The 13,130-nt window shown below is 37.3% G+C and overlaps 2 protein-coding genes across 4 annotated transcripts; one reads left to right on the forward strand and one right to left on the reverse strand.

The window, feature by feature from the left end:
* The first annotated feature begins 3,361 nt into the window (after window positions 1–3,361).
* Window positions 3,362–8,092, forward strand: LOC147851080 (folate-sensitive fragile site protein). 3 transcript variants are annotated; one of them, XM_087335898.1, is made up of 11 exons: window positions 3,362–3,458; window positions 4,616–4,683; window positions 5,200–5,284; window positions 5,358–5,441; window positions 5,596–5,635; window positions 6,650–6,695; window positions 6,767–6,825; window positions 7,044–7,111; window positions 7,392–7,484; window positions 7,557–7,648; window positions 7,758–8,092. In XM_087335898.1, the coding sequence occupies exons 1-11, from the start codon at window positions 3,403–3,405 to the stop codon at window positions 7,859–7,861; spliced, it is 795 nt and encodes a 264-aa protein (XP_087192024.1). In that variant the 5' UTR covers window positions 3,362–3,402; the 3' UTR covers window positions 7,862–8,092. The 3 variants fall into 3 exon arrangements, with proteins under 3 accessions (XP_087192024.1, XP_087192026.1, XP_087192025.1); XM_087335900.1 differs by lacking the exon at window positions 7,758–8,092 and having other exon boundaries at window positions 7,580–7,648; XM_087335899.1 differs by lacking the exons at window positions 3,362–3,458; window positions 4,616–4,683 and adding an exon at window positions 4,869–5,111.
* Window positions 8,093–9,523: 1,431 nt separating this feature from the next.
* On the reverse strand, window positions 9,524–12,823 carry LOC147851081 (pyruvate dehydrogenase (acetyl-transferring) kinase, mitochondrial-like). The gene is made up of 6 exons (XM_087335854.1): window positions 12,204–12,823; window positions 11,410–11,671; window positions 11,121–11,301; window positions 10,841–10,988; window positions 10,274–10,481; window positions 9,524–9,973 (listed from the first exon to the last, which is right to left on the reverse strand). Exons 1-6 carry the CDS (start codon window positions 12,528–12,530, stop codon window positions 9,915–9,917), a joined length of 1,185 nt encoding a protein of 394 aa, XP_087191980.1. The 5' UTR covers window positions 12,531–12,823; the 3' UTR covers window positions 9,524–9,914.
* Between the last annotated feature and the right edge of the window lie 307 nt (window positions 12,824–13,130).

The raw sequence follows: 13,130 nt of genomic DNA on the forward strand, positions 1-13,130 counted from the left end.
TACTGGCTTGTTGCTTGTTGAAAGAGCAATTACATCTTTTTCTAGATTTTATCATTGGTTGATTTAATTAACATTGGTGTTTCAAAGACTTTATGTTCTTTTGGTGATAACAATGACCTTTGTTGCATATTATATTTGAGTGGTTGAATAGAGTTGGTCGTGAGCATTGATATATTCAGTTGCAAATCTTTATACAACAACAATGCAATTCTTTAAGTGGTATTACTTATATGATTGAATAAGCTTCATAAGTTGTTTGAATCCTTTGCATATTGAAGCAAAATGATCAAACTTTGGCTCATTTTCTATGTTAAATACCTCTATTGAATAAAAAGCCTTTGGTCTTCCTATGGGAGAATCCACAATGCTAGATCGTTGCATGATATTGAAACTAAAGTCAATAGAGAAGAAAACTTGCTTATTCCATTATAAATATCAACCCAACTTAGTTTGTATAATTGTATGAGACGTCAATCTATAATGTTTTCTTCATGTGTATTTGTCTATATTCTACGTAAACAAGAATTTCCTCATATCTTCTTGTGACATCTCTTCTAGTCATTCATCATTTAACATTTTTGTGAGAATCACTACTTGCTTTTGTTACACTCGCTCATTATAAATATACCATCTTGATCTTGAAACTAAATGATGCGCATGAACACAAAAGTTTTGGATGTGGATAATCGATGTATAGGTTAGGACAATCTTATATTATATCCTCTGTGACGCGTTTCTAGAAAAGTATTGAAAGGAATTTCTTGACAAGGACGAGGAAATGTTTGAGCTATTTCCAACATGGCTTGCGCATCTCCTTTGAACTTTGTAAGATTTCGTGAAACAAGTGAACACAAGGCTCTTGTTAATGTGCACAAAATTTCAATCCTTTTTCAAGACAAAAGTGAATATGCCCTTTGTTAATGTGCACCGCTATGTTTGCCATGGCTTATACACAAATTGCACCTCCCCATCTCTTTTTTTCATGGCATACAATTGGCTGATGGGCGAGACCAGAAGCACTAGCGATGGGCCTTGTTTGGTTTCTTTGCCTTGACACCGAACCAAACTATTTATATAAAACAAAGACCAAACCAAGTTGTTTATGAACTTTGAAGCCATTTAAGAAAAGGTAAACTAAACCCGTTAGAATTCCAACCACGCTGCAACATTTTCCGCAACCGCGCATCGGACTTGATGCTTACTTTCAGGTCTTCCTTTTGCTTTCAACGGGAGTCATTACAACACGACGTTCAATGCGACACGTTAGAACTTACCATTGACAATATTGGTGCAATTTACCCAACCAAGGTTGCGTACTCGTCTTCCTGACCAAACATCCTCGCAACATCGTCTCGCCTTGCAAGTTTTACCGAACAAAGCCATAGATCGATGGGATACGTAACCATCTTTTAACATCGTCAAAACTCTAGCTGCAGCCTTTGAGATTTAGCGTGAGCGAAATGGTGTGCACCAACAACCCCTGATCAAAACAAACAGTTGAAATGAGTTCTCTTGTTCTCCTTTCCTTGCCAATGTAACGTCAACGAAGAAGAAACAAGAAGTTCTCGTTGTAACGAATGACAACGTTCTCGAAATGCTGCAAAGCTCGAGTTGTTTGCTAGTCGACAAACCCTCCACCTCCGCATGTCATCGGGCTGGAGGCCGTATGACCTAGTTTCGAGGAGGGGTCGCTTCCCGAGGTTTGTGGCACGTACCATATAGCGTTTGAGGGTTCTAGAAAGGGAACGAAAATTGGTGTGAAACTATCGTCGATCATTTTCCCAATTTGGTGCAACCATACAAGTGGTGACCCGAGTCCCGCGGATGGCACAAAACCTCGACGCGCTAAGGTGAGGAAGACGGTTTCCTAGTGAGCTAATATGGTACGTCGGCATGCTCAAGAATAATCACGTCGCCCTCTCTCTCGTGTTGCCAACAAGAGGGTGTTTTCCTGCTCCAACTTCGTAGCAAGAATGAACGAGGCAGACTCATTGACACGCGTCGAGTAGGTAAGAACATCCATACTACTTAACGAGGCCACTCGTCATGCTCACGCTCCATTTGCTAACCTTGATCTTGTTTACAACTTTTCCATGACTTCTTGAGTTTTTTAACACGGAGAAATAAGCAAGAGTTGTTCTCTTTGGATTCTTTATCTCTCTTTGAGTTTTAAGTCATCAACATCAGAGTGGCGCAGCGGAAGCGTGGTGGGCCCATAACCCACAGGTCCGAGGATCGAAACCTTGCTCTGATACTGTGCGGTTGAATTATACGTTGTACGTCAAAACCATCGCTACGATCTTGTTACCCTCCTTGCGTGGGTTCTTATTCAAGACGTTACCGTCGCTCGAGCTTCGTTCGAGGAGTTCTTTAGGGATTGCTAATCGCGCACGTGTGGAAGCTAAAGAGGAATGGGCCTGTAAAGTAATTGCCATGCCGGTGCCTTAGTTAGGGCTTTTGAATACATTTGGTGATCACATCAAAGTCGAATGTAATAAGTACTTGCTCCCTTAGTGGTCAACCTAAACCGTTTAGGGAAAAGTTGAAACCAAACTGAATCATTTAATAAATTATATAAACGTAACCGTTTAAGTCAAACTAATTAAAAATCTAAAACGAAAAACATTAGGTTGATTAAATCAATAAAAAACATTAATTAAACCATTAAATTAAATAAGCATTAAAGTTAAATTGATTAAATCAATAAAAACCCATTAATTAAACCATTAAATTAATATACCATTAAGGTGGCAAAAAAAGTTAACCAATAAACCTTTAAACCAAACCATTTAAATGTATAAACCAATCAACACGAGTTTTAGAACCAAACTGAACTGAAAGTGAACCGTTTATTAGAAATCTAAACCAAGCCAAACCATTACATTTTTTTTTGGAAACCATGGTTTTTCGGTTCGGTTCAGTTTGAGCCGAAATTGGGCCCATAGCTAATAGGCACTGAGGTGTGTCCCGGGTTGGTATTCTCAAGAGTCTTGAGGGTTGAGAGGGAGAGGGGTATGTTGTGTAAATTCCCAAAACCACCCACAAAAACGAAACATTGGGGGTGGGAGGGAGAGGGGTATGTGGTGTAATTTCCCAAAACCACCCACAAATACAAAACACTGGGGGTGGGAGGGAGAGGGGTATATTTTGTAATTTCCCAAAACCACCCAAAAAAAACGAAACATTGGGGGTGGGAGGGAGAGGGGTATATTTTGTAATTTCCCAAAACCACCCACAAGAACAAAACATTGGGGGTGGAGGGAGAGGGGTATGTTGTGTAATTTCCCAAAACCACCCACAAGAACAAAACAGAGTCTTCTTCTTCTTCGTTTTTTTCTTCTTCTTCTTCTTCTTCTTCTTAGGGTAGGGCGGGACAGAACACAGAGACAGACACAGAGCGCGATGGCGTCCTTCTCTGCTGTGCGAGCTCATGTCGTAGACAGAGAAGAGAGGAGAAGGCGCGTATTCTCTCTCTCTCTCTCTCTCTCTCTCTCTCTCTCTCTCTCTCTTTAAATACTACCCCTCCCTCCTACCTTGATGATGGAAAGCATAATTCAAATGCCAATCTGTGTCGGTGGGATTCAAATTTAAAACCCTCCAAATCAGTCCAAACTCCATTTTGAAGCTAAAACTTCCACACGTACCCTTGGATTCTTGGTTCTGCAAGAACCCTGACAGTGTGATCTTTAGATAGTATGTTGGCAATTGTCAATTGGTCTAAGCATGATCAGAAAGACACGGTTTCTTTTGTTAATATCTTGATGTCTGATGGTTAATGATTAGAAATCCATTTTGAGTGCATTTTCTCCAATATGTTGTGTAAAAGACAAAACATGTCCTTATTATGAACTTGTAGCGGCGGAGGCTATGTCTGGAATCTTTTGGGGTTGTGGGTTCAAGTTCCATTTCATGCATCATGGATAGGGATTCCTTATTGTACATTGCTTGTTTCTGAAAAATAGAAGACTGGGTTGAATACCTCAGAGTTGCATTGAGTAGGAGGATCCGTAGCAAGATGAGATTAACAGTTGAACCACTGCCACAAGATTCTTTGTATCCAAATATTCATTATAAGCACATTATAAAAAGAATCTTGTGGCAGTGGTTCAACTGTTAATCTCATCTTGCTACGGATCTGCCTACTCAATGCAACTCTGAGGTATTCTCTAAATTGAACTCTGAATCCCTATAAATGATGCATGAAATGGAACTTGAACCCACAACCTCAAAAGATTCCATGAAAACGAAAACAATATTGTCCCCAAATTAAAGGAGATATTCTCTAAATTGGTGACATCAATGCAAGGGACGAGATATTGTTCAGGAGAATGATTCTATAGTTCAAATTCATGCCTACATTAAGCTCTGCATGTGTTAGTTTTACTTTTATCTTTGTGCTTGTCTCTTGTTATTTCGTTCTTTTATCCTTGTTTGTTTGATCAGTGATATGTGAAAGCTTGTGCAATTATACACATACAATTAAAAGTCAAAAAATTGAAGCCCTTGTGCAAAAATCGTGCTGTATGAGGCTCTAAAATAGTCAAAGCTCAAGATTTGTAGCTTTAGGATTGATATCTGTACTACCGTATCTGATAACCTGAGGTATTTTTTGCAGGCATTATACAAATCATGTAATGGGGCTCAATGCTTATGACCGGCACAAGAAGTTCATGCATGATTTTGGTGTGTAGCTCAATTTATGTTGCATAATTTTATGCATGTTGGATCCTCCAAATATTCTAAAATTATGCATAAGTTATACATGTTGGTGTGTAGCACATTTTAAGTTATACAGGCATTCAACATTCCATATTGAACACTTGGGATAATTAAAGCAGGATACCATTTTTATGGTCACATTACCAAACTAAGATGACTTCTTTTTACAAGAGTAGTACTAGAAGCTATGATACTATTCACAGAATGCATCTGAAATCAAGAGGTTATGGAACAGTCCTGTACATCAAGTATTTGTGGAGGGCTACACATAGCCATACAAGAAACTATGACACTATTCATAAAACGCATCTGAAATCAATAGGTTATGGAAGAGTCCTGCACATCAAGTATTTGTAGAAGGCTACACTTTTTAAGCATCAGTAGACTTTTAGGTGTTTGCGAAATGTTGCAAGTATTTTTATATTTTGATGGTTACTGCCTGGAAAGTATTGTCACTCTATGTGTTTTTGTTTGCAACAGTGCTTCACTACAATAAATCCTCATTGACGAGCAAGGAGAAAAGGCCCATTAAAACAGATCAGGACACTCTTCGAGAAACATACAGGTTCTTGTCTTGATATATAATGTAATGCTGGCTGATTGTTTAATAATTATTGTGCATCATCTTCTCTTCACAGGTTCATTCGCTCTGAAGAAGACAATTCAGAGAATTCATGGGAGCAAAGGCTTGCAAAGCGTTACTATGATAAATTATTTAAGGAGTATCCTCTTTTATATGCTTATGCTTATTTTACTTGCTTGCGTATTATTTTTTCAAGCAAATATTCGTTGGATGCATGTTTCTGAATATCTTAACTTGAGCATATATTGTACTTTCAAATGATTGATATATTGGTGTACTTGACATCAAATCAGATATTGCATTGCCGATATGACCCACTACAAAGATGGCAAGGTGATAATCTTTTCTTTCACATACATCATTCAATTCTTCTTCTTATTAGATATTGTCCTTATAAATAGCTCCAAGTTTATTAATGGTCTCTACTTTATGGTAGTGACACGTGAAACTAAAAATGGTTAGGAAAGCAGGAGGATTGGGAGGAGATACTGGGATAAACCTTTAGTCTTGACAATTTCTTGCATTCCAAATCCATTATATACAAGTCACAGATTGGAATAGTGCCTTAGTCCCTATTGGGGTTTCTCCCATCTCAGCCTGAGTATATGATGGGACTTAGATGCTTTGCTCATTATTGTGGCTGACGTTGTCAACACATTTGCAAGAACAAGGAAATACCAATATTTGTTGCTGAAATGGAGTTATTGTAATCACATGGGATAAATATGAATACACTATCCATGTTCCAATTTAATTTTGGATTTCCAAACTTGAACATGAACACTATAACACCCCAATTTTAAATTTTTGTTATGCTGGGGGTTTTAATCAGGCACACTGCCTATGAAACACAAGGAAGGCCGACCTGATCTCCGCTGATACCCAATCTATACAAAAAATACACATCTCATGGGAATTGGCATCCACTGAAGAAATATTTTCAGCTTTGCTATGTTTGATGCATTATGTGGTGTGATTGACACACATTGTAAACCCATAAGTCTATGTTCCCAAAACATTTATCAATGTATTTAGTTACTCTTCTTTTATCAACACCATGTTATGTACATGTTTGCTGTAATGAAGTTATGCAATCATGCAGACGATATTGAATTAATATTGATGTTCATTTCAATTAGAGCAAAAAAGTCAAGAATAATTTCTTTTTTATATTTACTTCTATAACTTAAATTGTTCCTTTGAATGTGCATCCACGCTGTACAACTTATCTTATTGTTCATTTTCTTTGAGTGTGGATCTATGTTTTAATTTATAAATAATCATGCCGTTCTTAAGGTGGCTAGGCAAAGTTCTCTGAAATTAATGGAAGATAGGTTATGATGGCAGATTGGGCTTAGATGGCGGAGTGAAAAGGAGCTCATTTCTGGAAAAGGTGAGATTATTTGAATCATCAAAACATATTTCATGATGGTAGAGAGTAATGGTTGCGTTTTAAAAATCCAGGCCAGTTTATATGCGGAAACAAACCATGCGACATTCAAGAAGAACTCTCAAGTTATGAGGCATGTTTTGGTCAGCTTTGGGTCTGTTTATGGGGCTGATAAACATGTTTCTCTGTATCTAATGAGGAAAGAAAGGCTCAACTTTTCAGGCGTTGATGCATAAAGAGATGTGTACATGTTGAAGATAAACTTGGGAGAATGTTTATTTTTTTTCACTTCTAATGCGAAAGGATCGATATGATGCAAGTACTGTTGGAATGGACTGGGTTGCTTGCCAGGTCAACTTCTCATATAAGGAGGCTGGGGAAAGCAAACAAGCATTGGTCAAACTAAGAGTCTGTCCTGGGTAATCACATCATGTATTTGAGGCCAGAGCAAGAGATAATGGGCGATATATGTGTACATTGTAAATTTATGTACAAGATTTGACAAGTTTGTCTACTTTATAGTTGATGAAAATGAAGAGATGATGATAACACATGCACAACGCACAATGCACAATGCACAATGAACAAACACCACACGTATACCATGCAAATCCATATCCACATCCACATTCTCATTGTAATGTTGTGTGCAAAATATTTGGTCTACCACGTTTTGAAATATAAATTTTTTTGTATTAGATGTGCGGAAAAGCTAAATTATCGGAAAGAGAGGGAGCGGAAATTGATGCAGTCGCACCGAGATAAAGATGATGAGGACAACCATTGGTCAAAGTATGTTTCTTGTGACAAAATAAATAATTGATTTGTGGCTGTTTTCTGATGGCTCAGGGTTTACTCTACTAGGTCTGAATTCGATGAGAATCCAGGAAGCTCTAAAAAAAGGCGTACTCTTGATTCTGAACATGGCTCGGAAGGTGGTGATGGTAGACAAAGAGGTGAGATGATTTGGCCAGTGTTTTAATCCATGCAGATATATGCCTCATTCTATATGCACATTGTTTTGGTTGCATAAATGAATGTTGCATTAAGTTCTTATTTTTGTAGGCACCTCAAGGTCGTCGCCTCCATTCAATCAAAAGAAGAAAGCAATCCAACAGAGAAGCAGCGATGAGGAATATGACAAATATTTTGAAGGGATGTTTCTGTGATATCGAGATTCGTCACATTGTTGGGTTTATCATCATGGTAATATTTTGACCATTGAACAGTACGGTGTGGAAATTGCCATTTTGGCTATTCCAAGAGTCTATAGAGTAAAACGGCACATTACACTATATGGTCTTTGACAAAAATTAACACTGGAGTTGGTTTTTTTTCATGTTTTTCAACATGATGTTGTATATCTGACTTCTTAATAGTAATTGCTGTTACCAGTCCAATGTTTATTGTTGACAATGATCTCTTATGAGCAAGAGAAATCCTCACCCATGTCACTATTTGCTCGAATGAATTTGTTTGGTAAAATGTAAACATTCTCCGATCATTAGGAGGATGGACGGTAGTTATCATAACAGATTAAGCATATCAAAGCATTGATCATAATTGTTTTTACCTTTGAGAACTAAAGCCTCATTAAGTGAGCTTGTATGTTTATAATTGAGAGAAATTAAGAATTTAATGCATCTGCTCTCATAGTACTTAATCATGCATTGTGTAATATCCGTAATCATAAAATTCTTGAAGTCAGGATTCAGGAAGCGTAGTAATATGCACTTGTAGAGTCGAGAAGGGGGGACTTTAAGGTCATTGCTTCGCATCATAAAATGAGTAGGCTTCTGTTAGGTTGTACATGCATTGTATTTTCGACCATATATGTATATCTGTAATACAATACCTGTAATATCATTCATAGTAAAATGAGTAGGGTCGAGAAGGGGCGACTTTAATGTCATTACTTGGCATCATAAAATGAGTAGACTTCTGTTAGGTTGTACATGCATTACATTTTTGACTGTATATGTATCTCTGTAATATTATTCACTTTGTTTTTTTATGATATAACATTTTTTACAGCCATAACAAGAATTAATAAGCAGCCCCTATCGAAACATTAAAATACAAACTCTTGGGGAAACATGCACAAATTGATGAAACGAAGACCATGGTGGAAAAAATTCAAAATCATGAATTCTTGGCAATATTAAGGGTTGGAATTAGAAAACTTTGTAGTGCTATATACATCTAGGCAAACCATCATTAGCTGGAGGTTTTTCATCTTTTTTCAATAGAAAATGTCTTCAATGTACATAAATCATATTGATTACTAGTAAGTAGACAATTGGTGCCAATGGTTTTGTGATGTGTTTGGTTGATGGCATGATACATCAGCAAAGCACACGTTGAAGGCTTGCATGATTTAGGTGAGGGTATTCGTATAGGGAAGTGATAGTTTAAGTGCCAGTATGGTTGCCATGTGCCAACTCCTTCACAATTGTAGATGCATCTATTAGAGGATCATGGTGCGTCTCATTTTTTATGTTATTGGGAATAATGTGGGAAATTGCGAGTTAAAGTCTTTGAGGCTATGTGCCCCCCTTCTGATTCCTCGTTGAACGCAGACGAAGAGTTTAACTCTAATTTGAAGTTGTACAAAGTGTTCATGGGTTATGCTAGTAATGGTCCCTAGGTGTAACCCACCTAAATGTAGGCTAACGATGTTGGAAAATCAGTGAAAGAAGACACTAGAAAGTTCAAACTTTTTGTATATTAGGAAAGGTGATAGAGATATTTTCTTCTTCTATCATGCGTCGACCACCCTTACACCTATAGATTCCCAACTTCCCACACACAAAATAAATAGTAAGATTTGAAACAATTGCAAACTTCCAAAACGAAACTTGCTTCCTTGATGTACATGAATGGTAAAGATATCTCCCATGCCATGGATTGGGAAAAAAGGTTAGCTTTACACGTCACCGAAACGTGAAAGACATTGATTGAGACTCGAAAACTACACACATTAAAATAAAGTCTTATCTCATCTCCTGTCTTCAACATAAGGCGATTTTCATATATATCTATCTATCTACTCTATATATTATTCAAAATCGTGTGCATGACATTGTTACAATAAACATATTTTTGGTTCCCGTTGTCAAATTTTGTTTTGATTCCTATTGCCAAAATTTCTTAGACGTGCAAAGCATTTTTCGAGGTAGTTATTTTTGTCATTAACTTTGATGTATGCAAAATGGTGCATGCTCAAGGAAGTGGCTCCAGTACGCTGCAAAGCCTCGTTAGATGAAGATAAGCATCTGTACCTACAATACAAACGGATACGACATTAATCGAATACAAGACATTTGAGGATTCACTACTAGGGTAGGTGTGACCTAGTGGTTTAGCTACTTGCTTTACAAACACTAAATGAATATGTACATAATATCGAGAATTTGCCATGGTTTCACCTAGTGGTTCAGTTCCTTGCCTTACAACAAAAGGGCGGCTAACATATGTTTTTTTTAAACAAATGATTTGTTTTAGTTAAGTAGACAAACTCCAACAAATATCAATCCTATGTTGGAGCCAAGGAGTCATTGGCAAGACAATTCATAGCTTACCATAACCTTCCATTGATATTATTTGCATGTCCCCACCAAAGTATCGAGCATGGAGTCTAGTAAGTGGGAGCCCGAAACCATAACCCGCCATGTTCACTGGTAAAGCTTGACTACAGGTTGACTTCGAAGGACATCTCGACGTGCTGTAAAGGTAGCTCCAAATTTTTGAAAGACCACTTCTTGGGATCCCACCTCCCTCATCTGAAATCTACAAACAAAGACAGAAGATTTGAATCATGCTGTCATATTGAAACATATGGATGTATGCATTATGTGGCATGCATATATGTGTATATGAATGTGTGCATGCATGTGTGTTATGAGCATGACCATAATTTATCTGTGGTAAGTTGTACCATAGTATTCTATACATGGGGATAAAACCGAGAGAGTAAAGATGCGAGGATTACTTTTAATCCTAGGAATTGAGATAACCCATATGGGCCAAGTGTGAACTTGCCTAGGGCCTTGAGTGTGACTATAAATATGAACCCTAGCTACCCTCATTAGTCACCTTAATATGCTTAATGATTGGCAATATAAAATTACACATCTTTATAGTGAAACCTTAATGGTAACATCTTCAAGCCCATTTGCAACCACTACTTTGATAGGCGGAGGATCATGATCTGCATTCATAAACCTTTCCGCAACTGCTCGAAGCGAGTTCTTTACCACCTCGAATACCATGTGGTGAAGATGTTGGCTAACATACCTAGTGAAGAAGCCATGTAACAAAAAAGAAGAAGATATTAAAGCCAAAATATCAATGAAGGAATGAAACTTAAATGTTGCATATATAAGAAGAGAGACAAGAATTCGGGGCGGTGGAAAATTTGTTACTTACGGAAATGTTAAATTTGGATCACCATATATATGCACCTCCGGAGAATTACCATATGTCCTCATACATATAGCCCGAGCATCATCAATTGCGCTTTGGGCAGTTACAAAAGGCCTTTCTCTTAGGGAAATAAGACCAACATCTGTCGAGCATCTTTTCGGATGGTGTAAAGCCACATGCTGACCTACACATAATAAGATCCATATACATATAGATAGATTCAACATATCATGTGAAATTTCTTTCTTTCTTTTTTTGTTGCTAATTAGTGCTATTTTCCTTATATACCTACCTATCAACATGCGGATCCCGATCCTCGACATAAAGAATCGGTCGAGGAATTGGTGAATCTCGGGGACCTCATTATCACTCGCTAATCGAAGACCCAAAACTTCTTTCAAATCCCTAATTCCCATCGCCATCGTAGGGACGACATCGTTGTGCCTTGTTTTGATCCACTGCAGAAACTCCGCGAATTTCGATTCATCATGGGTGTCTCGGATCGGCGGGAACTTGAGTATATCTTCGAAAGATTTGGTGTACCAATCGCGCACCTGAAGGAGCACATGCATGCCACATCGATTGAAAACCCTACGCCCTAAACTTCAATAACTAAATGAAGAAAATAGAATAAAGAACATATATTTTTTCATGTATATAACCTAAATTGAAATTCCTAAACCCTAAAATTCAATAACTTTAATGAACAAAATCGAATAAAGAACATATATCTTTTCATGTATATAACCTAAATTGAAAACCCTAAGCCCTAAACTTCAATAACTAAATGAAGAAAATAGAATAATGAACATATATTTTTTCATGTATATAACCTAAATTGAAATTCCTAAACCCTAAACTTCAATAACTTTAATGAACAAAATAGAATAAAGAACATATATTTTTTCATGTATATAACCTAAATTGAAAACCCTAAACCCTAAACTTCAATAACTAAATGAACAAAATATACATTTTTTCATGTATGTAACCTAAATTGAAAACCTAAGCCCTAAACCCTAAACTTCAATAACTAAATGTGCAAAATAGAATAAAGAACATAATATAATTTTTCATGTATATAACCTTCAAGATATGGGGATTGGAAGAGAGGCCATAAGGGAGATTGTCAAGCTCGACCACTCGGTGTGCGAATCGAACCGGGAGCTCTTCGTGGAGGAATCGCGCAGATAGCATAACATTCCTGGGCTTCGGGAATTGCCCGAAATCCATCATGTGTTTCAAGCTCACTGCTGTCCTCTTCTTTAGGCTGTACTTTCTAATCATCTCTTCTCCATCTCCCAATGCTACACTTGCTTCAAAGGATCCATTGATATTTGATGCAGCCTTCAGGCACCCATGCTGGGCACTATTAATTTTGGAACTAATGAGGGGAACTCTAGCCATTTTCATGAATTAATGTACACTAGATTAACAACTTGATGATGATGATGATGATGATGATGGAAAACAGAGTACTCTGTTTCTATAATGTAAAGAAAAAAAAAAAGAGAGATTAAGAAGGCAATAAGATATTGTTGAAGCCTTTTTTCTCTTCTTCTTTTGATTTGCTGTGTTCATGTGTATGTGTTCTGTTCATGGCATGGTAAACACGAGAATTAAAAACAAACCCAAAAACCAGGGGCCTTTGGGTTCTCTAAGTCTTAGCTTTCGGTCGAATCGATAGATCCATTAAGTTCGGGTGTGAATTCGTGGGATTACTTCTCTTTTGTGGGGGTCTTTGTTTGGGTTCTCTTAGCTTCGCTTTGGGCGGGGGTATGTCACATGGTTGTCCCGAATCATACTAATGCCAAGTCTTTTCATCGTGTACGACACTTGTCTTTCAAAGTCATGGTTGTGGTTATAAAGCTCTAAATCTGTGTTTTTTAATCACTTCATAGATTCCATTTCTTTGGATAAGACATTTAGTGTGACATAGACCGAAAGATTTTAAGTATAGCTTGAAAGTTAGGAAGGGATCTTGTAATTACGAACAAGCTTGTGCTTGGAACA

This window comes from Azolla caroliniana, unplaced genomic scaffold (genome assembly GCF_043228905.1).
Source record: "Azolla caroliniana isolate FFs.n. ecotype wild unplaced genomic scaffold, voAzoCaro1.0.p SCAF_20, whole genome shotgun sequence".
In the NCBI taxonomy this organism is placed as follows: domain Eukaryota; kingdom Viridiplantae; phylum Streptophyta; class Polypodiopsida; order Salviniales; family Salviniaceae; genus Azolla; species Azolla caroliniana.

What these genes read in the sequence shown, in the direction of transcription:
- LOC147851080 (XM_087335898.1), top strand. Translation starts at nt 3,403, where the DNA reads ATGGCGTCCTTCTCTGCTGTGCGAGCTCATGTCGTAGACAGAGAAGAG. An exon ending in GACAGAGAAGAGAGGAGAAG is followed by an intron (nt 3,459 to 4,615) that starts GCGCGTATTCTC and finishes TATTTTTTGCAG; the next exon opens with GCATTATACAAATCATGTAA. An exon ending in TATGATAAATTATTTAAGGA is followed by an intron (nt 5,442 to 5,595) that starts GTATCCTCTTTT and finishes ACATCAAATCAG; the next exon opens with ATATTGCATTGCCGATATGA.
- LOC147851081 (XM_087335854.1), bottom strand. Translation starts at nt 12,530, where the DNA reads ATGAAAATGGCTAGAGTTCCCCTCATTAGTTCCAAAATTAATAGTGCC. An exon ending in CGGGATCCGCATGTTGATAG is followed by an intron (nt 11,302 to 11,409) that starts GTAGGTATATAA and finishes TATTATGTGTAG; the next exon opens with GTCAGCATGTGGCTTTACAC. An exon ending in GATCCAAATTTAACATTTCC is followed by an intron (nt 10,989 to 11,120) that starts GTAAGTAACAAA and finishes CTTCTTCACTAG; the next exon opens with GTATGTTAGCCAACATCTTC.